This window comes from Rousettus aegyptiacus, unplaced genomic scaffold, assembly GCF_014176215.1.
Source record: "Rousettus aegyptiacus isolate mRouAeg1 unplaced genomic scaffold, mRouAeg1.p scaffold_m13_p_4, whole genome shotgun sequence".
NCBI lineage: Eukaryota > Metazoa > Chordata > Mammalia > Chiroptera > Pteropodidae > Rousettus > Rousettus aegyptiacus.
The window spans coordinates 126,603,725-126,628,365 of NW_023416307.1; the positions used below are offsets into that span (position 1 = coordinate 126,603,725).

General features: G+C 41.9%; 1 protein-coding gene across 2 annotated transcripts; it reads right to left on the minus strand.

Moving 5' to 3' along the window:
- Nucleotides 1-279: 279 nt before the first annotated feature.
- Nucleotides 280-23,055, minus strand: CLDN18 (claudin 18). 2 transcript variants are annotated; one of them, XM_016151163.2, is made up of 5 exons: nt 22,836-23,055; nt 6,685-6,849; nt 5,954-6,071; nt 2,970-3,080; nt 280-2,123 (listed from the first exon to the last, which is right to left on the minus strand). In XM_016151163.2, exons 1-5 carry the CDS (start codon nt 23,053-23,055, stop codon nt 1,952-1,954), a joined length of 786 nt encoding a protein of 261 aa, XP_016006649.1. In that variant the 3' UTR covers nt 280-1,951. The 2 variants fall into 2 exon arrangements, with proteins under 2 accessions (XP_016006649.1, XP_016006648.1); XM_016151162.2 differs by lacking the exon at nt 22,836-23,055 and adding an exon at nt 16,923-17,295.
- Between the last annotated feature and the right edge of the window lie 1,586 nt (nt 23,056-24,641).

Here is a 24,641-nt window from a genome sequence, read left to right on the forward strand (position 1 = left end):
ACTGAGCCACTCCTCAGTGCTTTAGACCTGACTAGAGACTTCCTGGTGAATGGAGAGAGAGTTCTTTGTACCCCACAGCCATCAATTCAGATCCTGACAACTCTTAACAATCTCTGTGCTCTAGATTGCTCAGCTTCCTCTCTCCTACCCCTCTTTTGTTTTCTTGAATTGTGTGTTTATCCTTTATCCCATCTCAGATTATGAGTTCCAATGATTACCGTATTTGATTTAGCCTAAAACGATTGCTGTTTCAGTGAGAAAAGTCTTTAAGTTTGGCTCTTGGTTAACTTGTTTTTTTTTTTTTTTTTCTGTTTAATGGGCCATAATTTGGTCTTTCCTCAGACATAAGCTCTTTAGCTTAAAGACCTGTATGAGTATTTACCCAACTCCTTGGAGGCCACTTTCATATACTCTATTGGTGTGAGGACATTTTTCCTAAAATGATAACCTGGTGGTCACAGAGATAGTGTATCATTTTACTAATACATTATTTGTTCTAACTATATCCTCCCATGCCAATGCCGCTCCATGAATAGGCAGTTTAGAGATACTGCCCTTACCTTAGTTTTCCCAGGTGTCTATTCTGGCTCTGGTGTTGAAATGGAATTCTGGTGTCCTGGAAGGAATTTAGACTCTTTGTAGCAGTGATGTAAACATAGAGAAGGTGATTAACTGCAAAGAGCTTTCAGTTCTTGAATATTTAATGGCCCATCCACTCTAGGTGAATTTATTGAAGGGAGCAGGTCTCAGAGTCACAAAAATGGCCACACTGCCAAGTAAGTCTATTATCAACCGAAAGTGGCCTGTAGCCATGCAAGTGTGGACATGTGGCAATTGGAAACACAACCTTAAATTCAGGCTTATCATTCTTTTTTTTTTTGAAAAGAACTAGTTTCAACTCACTTCCTAGGACCCGTTTTGTTCCATTATTTGTCTTTTACATTGGTTACACTTACTCTATCATTATAATCAGAATCCTGGAGACCTTAAAGGGAATTAGGATCAGTGAGTATCCATGAAATTAGGACTTCAGTGTAATGTTTACAATGTACAGTATAGACAACATCAAAGCAATTATTTTTCATTTCTTCCATCCATGTGTAGGAGTGAGGCTAATTCACAGAGACAGTGTATCATTTTATTAATACATTATTTGTTTCAACTATATCTAGTATACCAAATATATTTCGATTACAAAAGGAAAAAAAAAAACCTTCTCATGCCTCTAAGGTCACTTTCTGGCCTGTGATAGAGAGGACCTGCAGCGGAGAGCTCAGGAAATTCCTGGAAGAGCCTTGCTGGAATTAGCAGATGCCAAAAGAAATGGAAAGGCTTGGTTTCCTCAAGCTGAAATCACTTTGGTCCAGTTAATGTTTAAGGTCAAAGTGTAAGAAAACTCAGATAATGTGCTGAAGACATTACAAATATCTTTCCCTTCTCATTCCTTCAGTCAGTGTTTATTAAAAGCCAAGTTGGGAGTGGGGAGGCAAAAATCAAATAGAAGGAAATAATGTCTTTTGATTGACTCCCTCTTTTTTCCTTTCAGAGCTGTCCTGGGGGATGAGTTGAGGAATAAATCCTCAATGGGCTATTGGCTAGAAGGAAGAAGAAAGAGTCTGTCTAAATCATCCAAGTGTCTGATAGGAATTCAAACCATATTCTATCATTAGATTAGGAAATTTATATTAAAAAAAAAAAAGAAATAGAGGATTGGAAAATGTGAGGTATAGCCTCTAATTCATATCTGATAACTCAGATGTTCTGTGACAGAACATTTAGAGACAGAGACATGTGGCCAAGACCATCTGGCCTTACCACAGGTGAAATCAAGGCTTTCCTAACTTCCAACTGGGAGTCAAAAGCAATTAGGAATCAAGATACAATATCTTTGTTTGGGGGGTGAGCTCTCATTGGGGGGTTTCTTCTGCCCATGCTGGGGTGTCTTAGAGTGCTACACATAGTCGTACTTGGAAGGATGAGACTGTGCCTCATCCTCTGTGTGGGCACCCGCATCATATATCTTCTTGTTTTTCGCGCTGGACTCAAAGCCAGTGGTGGTCTTGAAGCCTCCAGGCTTGTAGGAGACATTGTGGCCCGAGGCATGATAAGACACAGCTTTGTAGCTGAAAGAAAAAGCAACATTCCATGACCATAGATGTATTTGGTAGAAGGACAAAACACCTCATTTACCCTGGAATGTCTTAGTTTTAGTGCTGAAAGGCCGGTGTCTCTGCCTCTGCAGTAGAGCAAAATTTCTTGCTTTGAGCTGAACCAGAAACAATGTCCAGGAGAACATGGTTATGCTGAAGAATCATAAAATTTGTGAACTGAAGACACCTATGTGCTGCCCATCGCCTCTAATCTGCTTAGTTTATAGGTGAGATAACAGAGGTCTGGGAGGGTAGATGATTTGCTAGCAGTCACAGGAGTAGTTAATAGTAGAACCAGACTGGGATTCAGGTCTTCCAACTCTGAGTTCATTTAAGGAATTACAGTAGGTGTTCTCAGAAGCAATACTGTTGATATTTGGAACGAATGCTTCTTTGTTGTGGGGCCTGCCTGTACATCGTAGATGTTTAGTAACATCCTTGGCCTCCACTCGCTAGATGCCAGTATTACCTGTACCCCCAGAGCAAAGTTGTAGCAATCAGAGTGTCTTCAGATGTTGCCAAATATTCCCTGGGGGAAAAATTTCTCCTTGCTGAGAGCCATTGAGTTACAAAATACTGGAGCCAGAGGGAACCCACATGGATGATTTTTTTTCCCCTTCAAATAAGATCACACCTAAATCTACTCAGGTGGAAATATTCCTGTTCTGTTCTTTAGGTTCTTTTCATAAAAAAGAAAGTTCATGATCCTTTAGTCAACAATATTATTTCATAAACCTAGATTGATTATTCTGGCTGCAAATTATATGTTATAATGGACTCAGATCAAATGTCTGATTGCACTGGAATGGGGAGACTCACTTGGTTTCCTCGGGCACCAAGCCCCGGCAGGCGATGCACATCATCACACCTCCAATTAGTGTGAGGCCTCCAGCAACCCAGCCTACGAACAGAGCTGAACCAAAGGTGTACCTGAGTGGGGAGATGATGGCTATGAATATGGTCGACCAAACTCTCCAGGCTCCACCCATTGCACCTGAACATGCCTGGCCTCTCTGTCCTCCCATTGAATTCTACCCCTTTCCTTGCCCGTGCCCCCTGAACACCTATTCCTTTGGGTCACAGCCAACTGAATGAGGTGCCTTGGAGAACAGCACACAGGGACTTAAGCTAGTTAGCAGAACAGCAGGGGGATTCTTGGGACTCTAGGATCACTGAGCCATAAAATTAATTATAAATCCCTAATTTCAGAGAAACATCTCAGGAAATTTCTCTCCCCTCCCTATTATCAAAAAGGTGTGTCTTGAAATTTTGGCCAGAGAAATTTGAGAGATATGGAATAAGTCTTAGTCTCAAGTTATTATTTCTAAAGAAATTTTGGTTCCTTGAGTCCTTACTGAATGCCAAGAAGCATTCATCTCACCTACCCTAGGAACCATCCATGCAGGTAGATTATTGTCTTCAGAAAGAACTAAGCTGAAGTGATTCTTTTACAGATGAGGAAATTGAAGCTACAAGAGGTTAATTAACTTTTCCAAAGATCCAGGAAGGACATGGCATTGTTGGAATTCAAATGCAGGTCACTCTGCCTCTACAGCCCTCGCTTTTCATCATCAAACTATACTATCCTCTGGGCATGAGGAACGAGGTTCCCTTCCTCAACTTAGACATTCTTGGTCAAGGTTAGAAAACTATATAAATACTTACTGGGGACAGGTAAGAAACTTAAATGAGTAAAGTGGGCCGGTTTTAAGGAAATATTTTATTTTCTTAACTACTATATGGGTGGGGGATATAAACATGATAATAAATGGCCTCACAGTTGAGCTATTTGAGAATGGTGAGGACTGTGGCAAATTGGAGAGTGTGAGCCTTAGCTGACTGAGAAGCAGCCAGCATATGAGAATGAGGGGCCCGTACTGCCAGATCTTCTGATTGCTTTTTTTACAATAAGATGGGAAAACAGATGTGTGTTTGTGTTTGTGTGTGTGTCCATGTATGTTATGAAATCTCTGTGTAGTAGGGACTAATGGTGTTCTGTCCAGGTCCCCTCTATCCCTTGACATTTTTCTCTCCCCCAGCTCGGGTCCCTGTGACTCTCCCTGGAGTTCTGGCTTTGCTTCAGCCACTGGAATCACTTTGCCCACATGCACAAAAGCTGACTGGTGCTGACGTATGAAAATTCAGATCTGTTTCTACAAATATGCTTCTGAGAAACTCAAACTATGCCACTTCTAATTTCTAAAAGTTGATGATTAATTCAGGTTATAAAATGAAATGTTTAGGCTAATACAAAACACCTTGGAAGCTGTGTACAGGACGAGGGCAGACAATTTGTAGCTCTGGTTCAGGGCTTAGGCTCTGCCAATGTTACACTCAGCATGGCAGTGGCATAGTTGGGGAGCAGGGGGAGGGGATACTGGGACTCAATGAGGCACTGGAAGCAAAGCCCCATTAACTCACTTCCAAGATCTTTCTTGGAAGCTACATTGTCTTTTGTAACTTCTGGGTAGAGAAGATGAGAAGGCAGGAAAAAAAACTGCTGCCCTTCCATGGAGGACAAGAGTCCAAGGAGGTCTTTCTAAATTTTCTGGTCTCAATCTTAGGACTAAAGTTGCCTGCCCAAGGCACAGACGCAGGTTCTAGGGAGATGGTGTGAGAGAGCGATGGCACGCATTAGTGCGAGGTGCCAGGTGGGTGGTAGGCGGCTCCTCTGGACAAGGGCGGTGACACGAGGTACCTAGACACTCTGGACAAGGTGGGCTCTTCTGAGTAGGGTGAGCAAGCATCCAGATTTTCCCATGACAGAGGAGCTTTTCAGGACGCAAGACTTTTTGTGCTGAAATTGGGCAAATTCCAGGCAAACTGGGATGAGCTGGTCAGCTTACTTCTAAGTTGTCTTATAACCAAGAGACCATGGGAGTATCATGGAGGAGGATGAAGGCAGCTATGGGGATCATTTCCTTCCTTTTCTTGAAACAAAGCAGGGGCGTGGATGGAGGTTGGAGTTTCAGGGAGCCAGAGAGAAAATGGGGTTGTCATGTGTTTATACCCTGTCTATATCCCATGATGGTGTGGCTGGAGAAATGCCAAGTGTATTTTCTTAGATATAATGTTCATATCACTCTCCTAGAACGAGATCTTTCTCCTTTAGGAATTTGCTGCTGCTTCTTGCTATGGGAAACGTCTCTTTGAATTGGCTAAATGAATATATGTGTTGGAATTGCTTTTCCATCTTTTAAAAATTCTACCCTCTTTCAGACACCAAATTATAGTGGGGTTTCATCTTCACAACCTCTGTGAGAATGAGGACCTTGTCATTATCCCCAGCACTCAGAACAGTTCCTGGCCCACAGCAGGTGCTCAGTACATTTATAGAACAAATGAGTCAATGAACGGGAGAAAGAGGCAGCTGTACAAGAAAAAAACATTACTTGTCTCACCTATACTGCACCTTGCTCATTTCTATTCAAGCGTCTACCTACCCCTAGCCAGGTTCCTGTCAGAGACTGATGATGCGGTTTGATGCTCATTTACATGCCTCAGCTAATAGTGCCTGTTTCATTGCCACCACAATGGGGCCTGTGTAGAGTCTTAGATAAATACTGTGAACTGTCACTGTACTTCAATGCAAATGTCAGATCAGCCTCAAATCGTATCACCAAGGATATTTCACTGAAATGAAGGTTATGAATTTACAGATCATTGTCGATTTACGATATGGCATGGTTGCCTCTGATAAAATTTTGCTATTTCAGGCACTGACAGTCACATTAGGCATATGCATTTAATCCGATTTTTACAATATTCACCATGAAATCCTGAGACTTAGAGTAAAGGGTTACCTGTTTTGAACAGTCTGCACCATCCCACCCATGCTGGAGTACATGTTAGCTGTAGACATCCAGAAGTTAGTAACCAGCATGTTGGCAAACACGGACACTCCAACAATTGCACAAAGACCTGTGGACCAAGAACAGGAAAGCTCCAGAGTCAGCTTTAAAGGGACCACGATGTTTCTGAGGCAATGTACACTTACGTGAGTTTAGATGAGCAGGCTATAGAATATTCCATTTCTGTAACAAATGGTCAATCCAAGCATTGATTATTGAATTCCTACTATGTACTCAACGTTGCTAGGTACTTAAACTCTTTTATCGTGGAAGATTTTGTATAGTGCAGAAAGAGATATTTCATGTATCTTGGGACCAGTGGTTAATAGTACAAATATTTGGGGCCTGGTCTTCTGACAATGTCAAGAGCTCTTCCAATAAAATCATTTTCTAGAGTCTAACCAAACTAATGCTTTTATGGATTAAGTCAATGACTACCTTAGTGTTGGAAATCTTTTATAATGGGACTGAGGTGGCAGCTAAGAGGGATGTTTGTATTCATGATAATTCTGTAGAGAGTAATGGGGCCTTAATATCAAGCCTTGAATCCCAGTGTGAAAAGCTCTGAACTATGTTCAAACCATGCTCAGTAGGGAGAAGCTGTGTTTCCTCTGCCAGAATGATTTTGCTTCGACATACCCAGAAGCACACTTGAGAGCGAGAACCCCAAGTTCCTTGTTTACCTGAGATAATGAACATGATTCCAGAGGTCAGCGTCATGGTGGCTTTGGCGGAGTCCTCCATATTGCCAATGCGGATACACTTCAGGGCAAAGATAGACACCAGGAGACCAATGGCACCCAGGACGATACCCACAATCATCAGGGCTCGCACCGCCTGCAGCATGGCTGTGGGACGAGGGGCAAGATACAAGCAGAAAGACAAGACCACCTCAACATGATTGATCAGGCCCTGTTTAATAAAACCAAGCAACCAAAACCAACCAACGCCAAACTTCTGAGAAATAGCAAGTCCATAAACTATGATCGTTGTCATTGTCAAGAGATGTGGAATTGTGGGAAATGCAAAACCATTGTTTACAATCCCCTGATTAATGAAGGGCATGTATACAGATGTCTAGTGGATGAGAAAATTATGAACAGTTGTAGTTGGGAAAGCCAATAGAATTTATCTATTTCATTTCCTCATTTTAAAGCTTAATATTCTGGGGTCCAGGAGAAGGAAATGGCTCAAGTAAGGTGACATTAAAAATGATTGCTAGAGCTTATGGCAAAAATGGGCTACTTTAATTTCTAATCTGAACACATTTCTTCTCTAGTCTTTTCATATGGGCTCAATGCTTCATATAGTTCTGTCTACTTTAGGAAAACCCAGTGTTCATTTATAGCATATAAAGAAAAAAGGTCACTAGTGATGTACCAAGGGCCTATATTTTTGCCTCTTTCAAAAGAGTCTATTAAAGTCATGCTGAGCTGTAGGTTTTGGGTATATATAAAAAGACTATTATGTCAACCTCAAACCTCTTGATATGACTGTGGTTTATCAGAAGTTCCCTTTCTAGGAATCAATGCAAGCCGTAGGTCCTTTTGGGACTCTCCTGCAGTTGCCTCCCCTCCAGAAATATCCAAAATGATTTCTAGGATGAACTTAAAATGCAGCGACTCATCTCAACAGTTTTCTACTGAGCCCCATGACAAGGCGCAGAGATGGCAGTGATTAACAGGGCAGACATGCTCTCTACTCTCATGGAGCTTCTACCAAGGTGGGGAAAGACAGTAAACATGTCCACTGCAAGTATAATGAATCTTACACAAGGAAGACAAATGAGTCCCTGGTGTCGTCTGGACGGAAAGGCCCCTACGTGGGTAGTTCTGGTAGAGCAGAACTAAAGAATTGTGTGAAGCGAAGCAGAAAGCTCCGTCCTACTCTACTTGTCATAAATCATTGCTACTTTTCATTGAAAGCTATTAGGGGCTTTTCAGACATTAAAAAATTTAATCCACACACAAAAAAATTCTGCTATGTAGGTAATATTATTGCCTCTATTTTATAATTAAAGAAATTGAGACTCAGAGTTAAGTAACGTATCCAAGAACACAGCAAAGGAAAAGCAGGACTGGGGTCAAACTCAAACTGTCTCAAAAACGGTTACTTTCCCATCATTGTGCATTGCTTTGAGGTACCTTATCCTGGAAAAACAGGCAGAGTTCCATCAAGGCACAGGGATCTGTAGGCTCTTAACAGAATGTATCCTCCAAATTTGGAGACGCAGCCATAAAATGTCATCCTCTGAAATGAATGCTAAGAATGTATAAAGAAATATTCTCCAAAAGTCACCTCAGAAAGTAACCTGACCCAGGAGATTATCTATACATGTCACTGTTGAGACAGGGAATTGTGGGAGGGGATTCTCTCCAATCTCTTCAGGAAGATTTCCATCTCAAATATGGCCAATAATTAGTGGAGCTGCCAGTTATTCACTCTAAGGTAAGTATCACAAAGCAATTTGTCATAATGGGAGAATTGGTGATCAATGAAATATATTGAAAAAAGAGAAGTAGATCATGCAGAATTTGTTAAAGAGCTTTCTATAGTCTCTGAGGAATGGAGGGCCTTTCTCACCAGGTATCTCCTTGTGTAGAAATGATGGCATCCAGCTACTCTAGTTCTATGCCACTGACCTCAATCCACTAGGTTCTCATTCTCTCCTCTCTAAAAAACTTCAGATTTGAACTTTGCTTTTCTGCTAGGAAAAGAATTTACAAGCAGCCTTTATCAGTCTTGGCCCTATTAGCAACTATATTCCCAAGGGAAAAGTGTTGGTTTAAGGTGTGGATCAATCCTCTGTGATTGTGTCATTCATTTCTGGGAGAATTTATAACATTGGCATCTTGGACATGCAGCTGAGTTCTAGTGCTAGAGCCACAGTGACCCTACTAAGGCACTCATGAGGGCCTCATGAGTGGCCCTTGAATCCACTCCGAATATAGGAGGGCTCTAGCATGTCAAATACATCTTCCAAAGCCTTGCCTGATGGCTTTGCTGGCCCCACAGGATACTGGGAATAAACATTCTGTTCACTTCCTCATTAACAAATGCAAGTATGTGTCATCTACTTGTGTATTCATTCATACCTTCTTGTATTCATCCAGTACATGTTGGTGTACTCTCATAGTCAAACATTAACACATTCATATGCTCGCCTATGAATTAATTTATTCATTCATCGAGTATTTTTAAGCTCAAATTTTCTGCCAAATGCTGTAGGAGGTATAAAGTTTCATGAGACATACTCTCTGCCTTCAAGCAACTTACAAACTGGGAAGTTCCTATTTTTACTGGAAATCCTATTTAATAGAAGTACTTTCTGATAATAGCTCATGGTGGTGTTCTAGTGTTCCTTAACACACAATTAAGCTATAACCCTGTGCTTCAGGACAGCTATGGAGAGGACATTAGTCGGGTAGCCCCAGACTTAAGGAAATATTCCTCAGGACTGTTCTGCTTTTGGATGTTACTACCTGAAAACTAGCCATATGGGAAAAGGGAAGCACTTTGACTTCCCTCCATCTTGTCCTCATAGGCCTCTTATAAACTTCAAAGCTACCTAGGAACCTGTTAAAAGTTTTGAAACTGTTATAGTTCTGATAGTTTAAACCTTAAGCTATTCAGCGAAGTGAATCATTTATCCCCTTTGAGAGCACTTGGCAAGGCATCTGGTTAAAACAACCAAAAGCCAATCAACTAATCAACTACCCAACAAACAAATGACCAACTAAGCGACAAAACCCAGTAATTACCAGGTAGGATAAAGGATGTCTCCTCCTCATTCAATGAGAATTCACTTACCCAGACTCTTGGCAAAGATAGGATCATTAACTCTCTTTTGATTGAGTGGTTCTAATATTTATTCCTGAAAACATTTCACGTGTGTGCTGTGGCTGTGGTCGAAGTATGTGATCTTCCCTGACATTGTTGGATGAGATAGTTTGGTGGTGCTATCAGGTGGGAGGCGAAAGCATTGTGGGCTTGCCTAATGTAAGGAGTTGTTGCTGCTGTGGCACAGGAGCCCTTGAGGACTGGAGCCCTGGTCAGCCTGTCCTGGTCAGACTTTGCTTCAGGCCTCAGAGGCCTTCTTTCCTCTGCTGGGTTAGGTTTGTATGACGAGACCTCATTTCTTTCCTGCTTTCTCTTGACTTTTGAATTTCTGATGAACATTGGCAGGGGTCCACCCTGACCTTAAGCTTTTATTCATTTCTTAGAATCTCCTTCTAGCTTACTTCAATCCTTTCCTTTTAGCCTGCAGTTGGAAAAGATACAACATTGTTTTATATCTTATGGGTCTACTGTTAGAGCCATAGCTCTGAGCTTGGACGGATAAACCAAGGTCTTTCCTGCTTTGGAGACATCTTTGGGGTTCTTCTGAGAATGGGAGCTATGATGGGGTCAGGTGTTAGGAAGTGAGAGGAAATGTTCTCTACTACTCATTAGAACCCCCTTTGTCTAGTAATGACCATGGAGATGCATGCTGGTGACCTGAACTTTCTTTCCATTTGGGATTCTATCTGGGATTCTAATTCTTTTCCATAGACACGTAGCCAGAGAAACTGCTTTTAAAGGAGGTAAGTTTCTCCTTGAGCCACTCTGTCTCTTGTTTGATATTCTGAGCAAAAGGCATAGGCTTATCAGCTGATAACAGGTGAGTCAATGGGCTCTATAGACTGATTCTCTGTACTATAGGTGTGACTACAGCATTCTTTCCAATGAACAATGAGGCATTATCAGACTTGAAGGGAGGACAGGATTCAGGGCTGACAGAAGCAAACAGAAAAATGAGAACTAAGTTTTCACTCCCTATTGCAAAATTTCTTATTCCTCTGAAGTAGCTATGGACTGACAGGCAAGGTGTCTTTGAGTGTGGTTCCCAACTCTGGCTGCACCTCAGCATCTCCTGAAGAAACTTTTAAAGAAATATTAATGTTTTGGCTAGATCCCTAGAGATTTTCATTTAATCATGTAATAACCTAAAATTTCAAAAAATAATTGGAAAAACAGCCCTCAAGAGGGCTCAGGAGGAAGTGCTCATACGTGAAGTTGAGAGAGACGAGTTCTTACTGGCTGACACCCCTGAGCTGGCTAAGGGGTGTGGGTGGGGTTAATGAGGCAGCAAGTCACCAGAAGCCAAAGGCATGGACCTGGGGCCTCTGTTGGGGGTAGGAGGAGGGGAGAGGACCCATACTTTCAGATGTAGTTTGGCTTTAGAATGGAGGCAGGAAGGGCTGGGGAAGAGGAACCCAGGAGGGGAGGGGAACCCAGAGGAAGAGAGTCTGAGGTCAGCCCTCAGAGCAAAAACCCTTTAGAACAAGGTGGAGAGCCTAGATTTTCTGTAGATCCCAGAGAACCAGTATGGAGGTCTTTTGTATCTCATGAAATCCTCCAGAACAATCTGATACCAACTGAGTTGTTAAGCAAGTCATTTAAGCTCACTGAAGCCTAGTTTCCTCAATCCGGGAGTGGGATAGAGATAGCTCTCACGTAGAGATGTTGAGAGGATTGGCTGCTACTTGGCACCAGCATAGAATTAAGTCAGGATCAGTAAAGATCTTTCTCCAGCCTCACATGGCTTTGGCTTGTACTATGAACAAACCTGAATCCTCTATATGGTGATGCAATATGGCTGAAGATTTGAAAAAGCCCTGGGTGAGGGAGTGTGAAAGGCAATAGGGGAAGAATATTTGAGAAGAAAAGGAAGAGAAAGGCCTGGAATGAGGTAGTGAGAAAGATCAGGGAAAATGGGTTCAGGATTGGCTAGCAATGAGCTGGGTGGTGGCTGATGGGTGAGACAGTGTATGTGGCTTCCATCCTCACTGCCCTTCGTTCTCACCTTTAAGGTGGGATCCAACTACGTGACTCTGACAGTGTATGTCCTCACCATGAAATGATGCCCCACCAGTGACTAGTCCATGTTAGGAGATGATGCTTTGTGGGTGGCTCCCTTGCTATCAAAGCGACAACCTCCACAACCTCAAGCTCAGGAGGCAGTCTCACGCTTGGGTCTACATAGCTTTGATCACTGAGAAATCGGGGCAAGGATCCTTATTTTATACCTCGGGTACAGGTTCTCTTGGGCTTTGTAGATGTGTTCTCAGTTCTCTGTGAGATCTCCTTCAACGTACAACAGTGTGTACACACTTAGATGTTTGTCCACATATTTAAAAAGGCTAAACGTGTCTTCTTTTTTGAAGAAAGGGAAACACAGCTTGAAGAAAATCAAGAGGCTTCCCCAGATCTCATTTCAACTTTATAACTAACTTATAATCACTCTACCTCCTAGGGTTAGTTTCTTTTACCAGACATTAGGGAAAGACAAGCTGGCTTCACAGGATCCTGAGCATTGTGATTGAAGCATTGTGACATGAATGCGAAACATTCAGTCAATAGCAAAAATAAATAAACAAGGCAGCTCCTTTAGACAAAATACTTAAGGGCATTTTCACTCTTAAGGATATTTTTGCTTTAGATTTTATGGAATTGTTCTCTGGGTTAAATGTGGTTTCATTATCCTCCCCCATTCCTGTGTGTGTAAATATGATTGACAGGTTGATTAGAAACTCCCTAGTTCTTCAGGGACTGCTGTTTTTTTCACACTGAGGTAGGAAGAGGAAAATGTATCTAGTTTTATGAAAAAAATCAAGACCCTCAGTGCCTGCAAAGGGGCTGAGAACCAGTGAAGTGCTCAGAACACAAGCAGAATGGGGACTAGAAAGGAGATAAAAGTACCCTGAATAATGTTTACTTTGGTTTTTTATTTTGGAGAAGTAAAGAAATCTGGAAGATGAAATGTCCTAACTATTAGTGAGCTTTGAATGGTATAGACATGACAGGAATGATTTAGTGACACCAAGAGCCAGAGCTTGTAAACGGGTCACAGAGCACTTTCGCACAAATGCCGTATTGTGAGGCATTTCATAGATGGGAAGAGCGAGGGTGAGAGATGTAGGTGGTCAAGCTGTACCCTTTATCCCAACTCACCTGCCTCTAACCGCAGGGCCCTGCCACTGCACCAAATTCAGTCCAAATATTTTCAAACACATTAGAAAAAATATGACGACTATGATGTCATCACGGAGCCAGGGACAGGAGTTTGCCAGGTCTCTTTGTCTCCTCCCCACCTGCTCATTGACTGCCCTTTGCTTTTTCCTCCCACTCTCTTCAGGAGGGGAAATGGGATTGACACTCAAGTCCTCCACTCTTAAAACTTAGTATTCCTAATTGTGCATTGTTAATTAAATTGCTATAAAGAGGTCAAGGTGCAAAGTATTCTACTCTTATTGTGCTCAAGCCCAGACTAATCTCTTCAATTCTAAAGGCATCCCTTTCTAACTACAAAGTAGAAGTGAGGCCTGAGCATTGGGGAAGGGGAAAAGTCAGTCGTGGAAGTCTTTCAGCCTTGTGTTCATATCTTGCTTCTACCATGTTCTATCCTTGGAGCTTGGGCATGTTACCTTGACCCCCTTTCTGAGCCTCAGTTTCCACTTTTGTAAAAATAAACCTAATACATATTTCACTATGTCGTTGTGAAGAATAAACTGTAGAGCCAATGTATAGTCCACTAACTGGTAGCCATTTTTATTCTTGGGCACTGTCCTTAGAGAACTACATGCTACATTGACTAGTTATATACAGGCACACAGTCCTGCTAAACAATGCCATTTACTTCATTAATCTACCTGTAGTTTACCTAATACAGCTAGTTAAATGGAATTAAATTATTCAATGGCTATAAGTTCCAACTAAGCATAATACATTATCAGATGAATGAAAAGTTGAGTGAGATTTTGCAAGGAAAGAGCTTATACTTAGGAGAATTGAATACTTGCTACTGATTACTCTGATTAACTGAAGTATTATAATGGTATCTGCCTCATGCCTTTATAGTGCCTTAAGGTTTACTTCTCTGCTTAAAGGGTGGTACTCCTGTGAGTTCTAAGTCAAAATTGAACTCTTTGAAACCTTCCATTTCTATCTCCAAGCATTTTACCCAGCTTCTCTGTTTCAGGTCTCTCTTTCCTAGGCCCTTTGTCATCCTCAAGAAAACGCTTTTAGCAGCTATTTCCGATGACTGAGTCTCCTCTAGGTGTTAGGTCCTGGCTGGTTCATATTACTCCTTGGGAGTCCCACAAGTGTCTGCAAGCCCCGCGATGGCCTCCTCTCCAGCTGCTTCATCTTCTTATGTTCCTACCTTCAGCTTTCGAGTTTCTTTTTAGCTTTTTCCTCCTGCTAATCTTCCCGCCATCCCTTACTTCAGCCAGCCAAATCTTAAGTCATCAAACAAATATTTGCATTTTGGGGTGCCAATTTACATTGTAGTCACTCCTGCTGCATGAGTACTGGCTGCTTTTAAATCCACACTGTTCTTTATGGACAGAAATTAACAACAATTTAAAGTATCTCCTTTTCTTCAGACCCAGTTCCAAACAATGTCTCTTTCTTGGCTTTTGGTGGAATTCTGTTCCTCCAACCTAGACTGGCAGGGCTGGGTACACCTCTGCGATGGCTGCCTGGAGCATCTCAGCTTTTCAGATTTGTGAGCAGTGTCCCAAGGAAGAATATGCTCAATGCTATCAGAGTACTCTGGATTTGGTACAGAGATTTGTGGGATCCAGTTCAATTTGAGGATAAGAGAAAGCTTCAGGGGAGAGGTGGTATTTGAGCTGGACCTCACTAATGGGAATATTTGTGGAGATGGTAGTTGGAGTACTAGAGGTGGGTATTCAGGTAGTGGGAGCAATGAGTATTCAGGACCAAGCCCAGAGGATAATAAATGAACAGGAAGAAGCATAGGTTGCGGGGAGGGGAATAGTAAGAGATAGGTAAGGCAAGGTAGATGAGGGATACAGGAGGGCTGTCATGTCTACACCTGATTAAGCCAAGAATGGGGGACCACAGAAGGTGTTAGCATTTTAAAATATCTAGAAAGATGAGAACTGAGAACCAGAAGTTGGTGATTAGAAGATTCTGTTTGACCTTCTGCTATAGTCAAAGGAGCAAACACTCTAAAGACATGAGGGATAAAAACCAGATAGAGAAAGGTTAAAAGTGAGAGGTAGTAGAAAAATTTAGTGTTTTAATGTAGTCATTAGAGACAACAAGGGAGAGACAGAAGTTGACAAGGACCAGAATCAATAGGAGATTTCCCAAGAAAAGAAGATATAAGCACAAGTGAGGAGGATAGAAGAAAGAGGCAAGCAGGAGAGGAGCTGATTAGCTGGCGTGACCAGACAGAATGGCGTAGGCCTGCAGAGCCCTGGTGGAGAGGTGGGCCTTGGATGGGAGACAGGGAGGGGATCTTGTTCTACAGAGGGCAGAACTGTCGACAGGGAGAGGAGAGGTTCTGAGGGAGCTCGAGGAGGATAGGATCCTTCGGTAAAATAGGAAAGACGAGTGAGTGGCATCCATGGGGTTTGGCCATTTAGGAGAGTGGAAATATTTGGGAGTCCCATGCATGGAAAGATAAAGAATGAGCGAGAAGTTGATAACATGTGGTGGGGCACTGGGAAGAGGTTATTGAGCACGAAGTCATGGGGTGTCGTGCCTTAATTCTGAATATGAGGTCAATCTTTTTTCTTCAATTAATAGTTAAAATTAGGTGTAGCTAGCAACTCAACAATCTATGTTCTCACATCTCCTCCCTTCTGACTTCTCCCCTCACACTACGGCATAATCCCTCCTTCCTGGGATTTCTGTCTTCCCTCTGTCCAGGTTCTACCTCCCCTGCTTCCCTAAGCAGTTCTTCCGTGGAGTCTGTAGTCCTGTTGGTCCTGCAAAATGAGTGGCTTCCAAAAATAAATAACCCGATTCTTCTCCTCTGTTACCCATCTATTTCTTTCTGAAAACAAAGATGAATTAGTTAAAATGCTTTTCACAGTCAATTTCAGTTGAGCTTCACAGGCTCTTAACAAAGTTCATGAAAATTTATTTCTATCTTCCTGTTCACAAGGCATTTGTTTCAGAGAGGCAAAACCCAACACTGTTCTTCTCCTTTCCTCATCAAACTCATATCTTGGCCACTCCTTGGAGTCGCTGATTAGCCTGACCTTTTCTTTTCTTTTCTTTTTTCTTCTCTTTCCTTTTCCGTTTTCTTTTCTTTTCTTTTCTTTTCTTTTCTTTTCTTTTCTTTCCTTTCCTTTCTTTTTTTTCTTTTTTAATACAAGTAGAGCTCATAATATCTAGAATGCAATGTTCCTATGATGCATATTTGAAATAATTATCTATATTAAAAGCAGCGATTTCACTTATTTCATCTTCAGAGGTAAAAGGATGTCAATTTTATCATTATATTTATACTCTGACATTATATTAATTTAATTATAATTTATAATTATATTCTTTCATACATTTTTAGGAGCGCATTCTCAACACAAATGCAGAAAAGACTATAATTTAATGGCTCTCTCTCTCTCTCTACACACACACACACACACACACACACACACAGAGCACCTACAGAGACTCCAGTTTTTCAAAGAAAAATTTACTTGAATCGAAAACGAAATACAATTAGCTCTTAAACTTTTTCAGTGGTAAGAAATTCCTTGTCATCCTGCTGCCTTACACCCACTTATGTGCAAGTCACATGCACACAGTTAATTTTCTCCCTTAGGAACCTTATTCCAAACAACAGACCCATTCTTTTCATGAGCTGCTCCCTCACTACCAATTCTGTGGGGTATGAATTCTCTGATTTTTTTTCATATGACTATCTCCTTCTTTGACTTGGGGCCAACTCCTCTTAGTCACACCTTGTATTCTGAGCCAACCTTGAAAGGGTCACACCCAGAGGTGGGAGCATGGCTCAGTCCCTGAGACAATTTCTGACAACCCTCCTGGTGGTGGAGAGAGCACACAGCGCCTTCTTGCCCTCACCTGATTGGGCCCCCAGGTGCTGCCCAGCGCCTACCTGGAAGGCCCAGGATGGTGAAATAGGGCCGGCACTCGGTGAACCCTGAGCTCTGCCTTACGCAGCTCCGCCAAAGCCCTTCGTACTGGAACACGGAGGTGACAGGGTTGTCGTACAGGTCCTGGGTGCTCCACATGTCCATCCCCGTGGCAGCGATGCAGCCCGCCAGGCCCAGCATGGACAGGAGGAAGCCCACCACTTGGCATGTGGTAGTCGACATGGCTTTAGCCCTCTGGCACTCTGGCCGCCACCTGGGGACCAGCTGCCACCTTCCTCCTGCAGACGGTGTGGGCCTACCGTGCTCCCGAGGGGAGCTGCTTTAATCAGATGGTTTCCCTCAGCTCTTGGTGTTTGCTCACAGTGTTTTCCTTTGATAGTTCAGTTTCGCTCTTGGGTCAAGGGCATTATTTTTTCATTTGTTAGGGAAGCGGTCCCAAGAGGCTCTTGTCCTGCTGAGCCGCGCAGGCCCAGCTGGTTTGAGAGCAGAGCGGGCTGAGTGGATGCCTCCCCCAAGGCGGTGCCAGCCTCCCCGTCTCCAGCACTGGCTCTGCCTGGAGCATGCCACCAACTGGGGGAAAGGCTGCAGTGCCCAGTACCTCTGGGAACCCCCACAAGCTTTTCCGTTAGTCTCTGTTCGTCATGGGAAACCGCTTGGCTGACTTAAAAGAAATGGCCCCAGGAATCTCCGTCTTAAACCAGACTTTCACATTTTCTCCTCACAACTCACAAAAACACGTTTCACTTACATCTTTCCATTTTAATCTTACAGAATAAGTAGGGAAGGTATTATTATCCCCCACCCATATTTTGGGGGAGAGGGGGTGATTCAAGTGAGGTACAAATAGATTAAGAAACTTGTCCAAGTGCCTTGAACCACAGATGCTTTAAAATGGCAAAGACAGGACTCCTACTTCGACTTCCTCTCTGGCGCTCTCTATTTCATAGGGTGTGCCAGGGGCAGGCAAAGCTGTCCCCACTTTTGAGAACAGGAAACCAAATCCTAGAGGTGTATTCTTGATCCACAGGTATTGGAACTGAGATGAGAAGAAGTGAGGCATCCTGTTGACCTTCATCTCAGCCTTTCATTCATGATTCAGGAACCACGTGAATTCTGCGCAACAAAGAAGGTTCCCCAAAGGCTAGAAAGGCGACCAGGGCTGGCTGGGCCAAAGACCACGACCTGGTGACTGAGATACCTAAGATCTGCTCCTGATACTGTCAGTAACATGCTGTGTGCTGGGTGATTTGGGCAAATTGCTCAGCCCCTGCAGGTCACAGTGTCTTCATCTGTAACATGGTAACTAAATTAGAACACTTTCAAGTCTCACACACTGTATTCTTCTACATTTTGCAGAGAAGTTTTCACTACAATTGGTAAAAATATTAGTATGCAAAAGAGAGACTTGACCAGAGATCAGCCATTGCATTTTGTCTACGCAATTTGATTTTGTTAGAGAATTGATCGACTTGCTGCTTCCTGTGGGTCATGTGTATTTGGCCTCTGAATTCAGATACATTTTAATTAGAACTTTCCTAAATCTAGATTTCAAGGGTCTGAAACACACGCGCGCACGCGCGCGCACACACACACACACACACACACACCTACACCTATCCCCCCACACCCCAGTCTCTACCCTGTACAGTTTCTCCAGGAAACGAGCCCATGCATCTGGACATTTCAATGTTATCTTGGGTGCACCCAGCCACTACTCCCACAGCTTTATTCCCAGCAAACACAGAAAGCAAATATGGAAGTCCTCCCCACTAATTTGAATGGAGGCAACATTTTCCTCAACAGCTCACCTTGCTGTAGGTTCTGTGATCAGCGTTAGCAGAGAATGAAGCATAAGCCAGAAAATCCAAAAGAAGAGAGTAAGAGAATTCTATGACTTAAGGCGAAATAGCATTGATGAAGGTCAAGTCCAAAAGGTGAGGAGGCAGCAAATAGAAAAAGTGACTGTGGTCTCTGCTGGTGGACAGGAGTCGACTAACTAGATTAGAAACTGTTAGTATAATTCAGGAATGATTCTGCTATTGTTTTGGTGGACAAAGTCCATTTCACTCTTATTTCAGCCAAGATGCAGGCTTTTTATTCATAAAGAGATCTATAAGAGTTTGGATTTCAGTTGTTCATTTTATGACATTGATCTAACACACTCCCCTCTCCAATACATTGACTATTATATCACCATAATAGTAGATCAAAAATGAAAAAAATTAAAAAATAGGTTATTACAAGTTATCTATTCTCACTCCAGGCTGTTTTCCCTCTTGTTTCCTATGCAAATGTTTTTATGCAAAATTTCAAGACAGGGGGTAAAAAAGTTATTCAGGTAATAAATAAATTAAGCTTTCTTTCTTGTTTGAGATGGTGACAGTGACTATATTTTTGAAAGAAGGAAAGTTACTTTTAAAGAATAAAGTAAAGCTACCTCTACCTAAGCAGAAAATTGAATGAGGAAAGAGAAATAAGTCTACTACATTTTTTAATGTGAAGTAAATATTGACATGTTTTAAAACACCTGGAAAATGGGATTTTTTTTTACTTCCTGGTGAATTTTCTGTGCTTCGAAATGAGGGGACCACTTTTTAGCTATAACTGCCAAAGAATTAATGGGGTCCACAGAGGAAAATATGGCTTCCTCATTCATGGAATATATTACATATATCTCTAATAATACTGATAATTCATGATATAATTATAATGATATGTAATAATATATAATCATAATACTGATAATTCATGCATGATTATAATGATATGCAATAATAATAATAATAATGATAATGATAATTCATGGTCTGACTCTATTTAACAATATTGTAATGGGGTTGGTACAACTTTGTTTAATCACCTTTAAAACAGAGCAATATTTTTTGCTGACTTCTTAAGGGAAATTATTCCCATATTCAGGTTTAAATATGGTTCTAGCAGTGACATTTCAGATTATAAACTTCCAGGCACTTGTATTATTTTATTGACATTGGAAAAAACATTTTTCCTTACTTCTTTTTAGGAATATTAATAAAACACTATGTATGGTAATTAAGCAAAATTGTGGTCAAATAATATAAAATAAAATATGGGAGGAGTAATATTAGTATACTAGCAAAACAAATAATTGATACATCTATTAATTTTAAAGAATATATTACCACATTATATATCTCTAATTTCTGATTCTACCTTTCGGTGCTCATAATAGAAAATTTGGAAGTAGAGAAAATTTCAACAAGTCACTCATAATTTCAAATCCAAGACAAACTATTTGGAATATTTCCTTTTTATTCATTCTCTGTATATGATTTTTTACCCGATTAAGAGATTATACACTTTGATGTTTTGCTCTTTTCACTTAATTGCATACATGTGCTGTTAAACTCTTTGTAAATATCATTTAATAAATATTAAACATTTAATTTGATGTCAGCAAAATCGTGTTTTAGTATGATCATATTAGTATCCCATTACATGGAAGTCCCCTCATTTCAGAGCTGTTATTCACCTAAACAGTATCTATTCTTATATAGTTGGACTATACTTCTTCAGTTTTTTTGTTGTATGGAAAACAATGTTATGATGAACATTTTTCACACAACGCTTTGCCAGAATTTCTAATTACTCTTTTAGGATAGCTCCTAAGAATGGAATTAAGATGTCAAAGGGTGTGAATTTTCAAAAAATCATTTTTATGTAGAACCAGATTTTTTTTTCTATGAATTTTATTCCTAGCAGCAGTATTTGAAAGGTCTTATCTCACCACACCCTTACCTACATTGTGAATTTGGTAAAGTTATATACGATCACTTTTTAAAATTTGCATTGCTTTGATTACTAATGACTTTGAAACCTTTTTTTTAAATATTTATAAAGCATTTGTTTTTTCTTTTTCTTAAGTTTGTGCTTCTTCCTCACTTATTTAACTAGAATTTTAGCACTTTTGTTATTAACTTATTTGAACTATTTATTTGTTAAGGATCTTAGTATATTACTATGATTACTAATGAGATCTTTCCCATTAATTATTTGCTAGACTTGGGTAAGAGGTGAGGCTCGGGAGGCACTGCCGCATTGGGGATTTCTACTGTGCATCAGGATTGATTTGTTTTGAGTCTGAGAGCCCTGGGGCTCCCTGTGAAAGTTGTGAGCTGGGGCTTCAGTGCAGGCAGCGCAGGGTCTGAGCCCTGGCTCCATTTGTATGTGTCCCTGGGCAAATTACCCAAATTTAGTTCTCTTGTTTCTCAAAGGGAGAAAATAATGATACTGAGTTTACAGGGTGGTTTGCAGAGATTACACAAAATACCATAAGGGAGTTGTTTACTCAAGTGCAGGATTTATCATCGTTACTTGCTCTTTGTGAAGCAGTATACACCCCTCAGATGTCACACAGTGCTCTGTGCGGCATGAGGTCAGCCTCAGGCTGATTCTCTCCTTCATGGCCTCTAACTTGGCTTGGACCTAGGCTAGCCTCTGGAGATTTTGTACATTTTGCATTTGAGGTAAGGGAGAATCCCACAGACTCCACTGAATTAGCAGCTGGTCACCCACTGGTCTGGCCGGTTTATATATACCCAGTCCTTTCCTCTCTTAGCGTGGCAGTCAGTACTCTCCATAATTGTCCCCACATAAACCCTTTCCTCCAGCCAAGGTCATTATTTCATTTTCCCCTAAGCATAAAATCCCCTCGTGCCTTTGCCCAGGTCCTTTTGCTTTCTGTGAGGCTGCCCCTCCAGATCCTAGCTAACTTTCAAGGGCCGCTTTCAGTGGAGCCTTTCCGGAGCAGTTCCACCTTTACCGCATCTCCTGTAGCACTGGCCCTTTGCTCTCGCTTGGCACCTCGTCATACCGAGCCTAGAGTGCATGGTCGTATTTTGGGGGTTTCTAAGCCCACAGAATCCTGAGGCTGTAGTGAGTTCTCCATCATTAAGTATAGAATGTCTAAAAGAATCAATTACTGTGTGACTGATGTTTTCACTTATTACCTTCTGTGCATGTCTAATTATTGACCCTGCAGTTAAATGGCAAGTGTCTGGATGGAGAAAGCCCTATTTTCTCTTTATAATTCTCCTCCAATGCCACCTTAGATCAATGCCCCTCTTAAGATTTTGATATATATATTTATGGAAGGAACAATGAACTACAAAATAAAAATGGCTAGTTTATTCATTGATTGACTCTGTTACCCGAGTGAAAGACCTTTTAACATTTTGTACTCTTGAGATTTGACTTTTTCTTCAAGTTAAGATGACCATTTCACTAAACAAGCAAACACACAATCCTTGTGTGGCTAATACGCCAACCTGGGGAAGCAGGTATCACAGCCCACACACCTTTGTCTCCATGGCGGAGTCACTTGCCACAAGAGGCCTCCGTGCAGAGAATGCCCTGAATCTATTCCATGTGGCCAATACTTTCTGGAGGTCAGGAGCCTGAGGCCACAGGGAAGGGGCTTATCTAGCACACCCCAGAGAAACATAGCACCCAGTTCTCTTTCTCTTGCCCTTTCTGCTGCCCTAGTTCTGTTGGTACTATGTGCATAGGCTTCCCTGGAAGCTTGGAGAAGGGGACTGGAGATGAAATCACAGCCCCCAGGTCAGGGAGGGAGAACCTTGGGGCTAAATAAAAGAAGTAACTAAAGTCCGAGCCTCCTGAATCCTGTTTCTGTGGGTGATTGAGACTCAATGTCACTGTTCACATAGGAGTTATTTTTTTAAATGTGCCTCTTGGAAAGTACTGCATCATCTAGTTAGGGAAACTGGAGGCCTGACAGCTCCAGAAACTGTCTTTTCCTAAGTTCCCTGAATGCCTGTGCCTACCCTGGTGGTGGGGGATGTTGCTCCTCCCTCCCCAGCAGTCCCCCAGGCAGGAGCCCTGTTCTTTCTGCCAGCCTGCCAGGCATCGGCCCTTACCTGGCAGCCCCAGAAGGGTGTAGTAGCCCCGGCACTCGGTGAAGCCAGAGCTCTCCCGAACACAAGAGCGCCACAGCCCTTGGTAGTTGAAAACAGCTGTCACCGGGTTGTTGTATAAGTCCTGGGTGCTCCATTGGTCCATGCAGGTGGCAGCAATGATACCTGCAATCCCGATCACTGAAACCACGAACCCCAAGCCCTGGCAGGCGGTCACGGCCATGGTGGACATGGAGTGCTACACGACAGAGGGACAACACAGTTCTGAGACTACTGTGTGTCAGGGAAGGAGTTTTCTCAGAAAGGCTAGTGCACACGTCACAAATGCGCCATGAAATGGAGGAGGGGACTCAACAATGCCACCCGGGCTCACCCTGCTCCTTTATCTCTCTATGTAAGATAATTTCCACAACATGGTACCAAGAGCCATTTGTTTTCCACCAAATGTACACTCTACTCACTGTTTACCTTTTGAGGGAGTTTATTTCCTGATTAGCCAGGTTCCCCTCTGTAGAGGGTAAAGCAAGTGCAGAAGGATGGTTGGCCAGGCAGGGCCTCCAGTACCTAAGGCGTAAAATACTTGGAGATGAAAGGGCTTCATCCCTGTGGCCTTCCCAAGGGACCATTGCCACTTTGGTTTAAAAACTTAGAAAATGCTGGTTATGAGGCAGGATGTAGTACAGTCGTTTCTTGTTAATTACAGTAGTTCTAAAAGTCGCCAGGTACACTGAATTAACAAATACTGAATCATTGCCCCTAGGGGAAATAAAGGGTTAGGTTCCTGCAAGTGTCTGGCCACATATTTGTCAACAGGTCAATAAATAACATTGTTTAATGTGTGTTTCTGTTTAAAGACACACTTTAATATATATTGTTGATTCATTAACATTGAACTTGTGGCCAACAGTACCAAGTTATCACTCATGCCTGAACGAAGCTTATCTAGCACATGCTTTTCTCTGTAAGGCACATAATAGCTTATTTGATCTTGGAAACACTAAGCAGCACTTCAGTACTAGGATTAGGGGCCATTTTAAAAAGAGAAATCTATTTCATAAAAGTGTCAAAAACATGGCACTGAATATACTATGAGAAGAACACTTGATTGCAATAGGAGAGCTGAAACAAGAAGGCAGAGCTTTGCCTTGTTCAACCTCATTGAGAACATGAACCTCCAGCAGTTCATATTTTTTGCCCTCTGCATATGCGCATATCCAATAATGATGGAGGAAGTGCTTTCAGTATTGATTTTGGGGTTAAAATACACTTTAGGGAGTAGGTGAATTTGCTAATATGAATCTGAAAATAATCAACTGTAGTTTTTTTGATAGAACTGAGTAGTTAATGTGATCAAGCTGTTTGCAGCTTTGATGGCATGGACTCTGCCTTCAGCAGGGAGACCACGGAGGCAGGATGACAGCAGAGGTGAGCAGTAGGAAGGTCTCTGGGCTCTGGAGCTAGGCAGTCTATGTTCGGTCCTCACTCCACTGCTGACTAGCTGTGCGAGACAACAGCTAAGTCACTTAACCTCTCTGAGCCTCATTGTCTTTATCTGTGAAATGAGATAGTAATAGTTTTATCTCCCTGGATTATTTTGTAGATCAAATGTGATTATGCATATGAAACACTAAGCATTGCATCTGGAGCAGTGTACTCGGAAAATAATATCAAATATAGTTGGCTTTCCATATCTGCAGATTCTGCATATTGTGGAGTCAGCCAACTAGAGATCAAAAACATCCAGAAAAGCAAAGCTATGTTGTTGCTAAAGTGTGCTATGTAATTAGGTCTATGATGGTTGCATCTGTA

What these genes read in the sequence shown, in the direction of transcription:
- CLDN18 (XM_016151163.2), bottom strand. Translation starts at nt 23,055, where the DNA reads ATGGCCGTGACCGCCTGCCAGGGCTTGGGGTTCGTGGTTTCAGTGATC. An exon ending in CACCCTTCTGGGGCTGCCAG is followed by an intron (nt 6,850 to 22,835) that starts GTAAGGGCCGAT and finishes CTCGTCCCACAG; the next exon opens with CCATGCTGCAGGCGGTGCGA. An exon ending in AATCATGTTCATTATCTCAG is followed by an intron (nt 6,072 to 6,684) that starts GTAAACAAGGAA and finishes CTTGGTCCACAG; the next exon opens with GTCTTTGTGCAATTGTTGGA.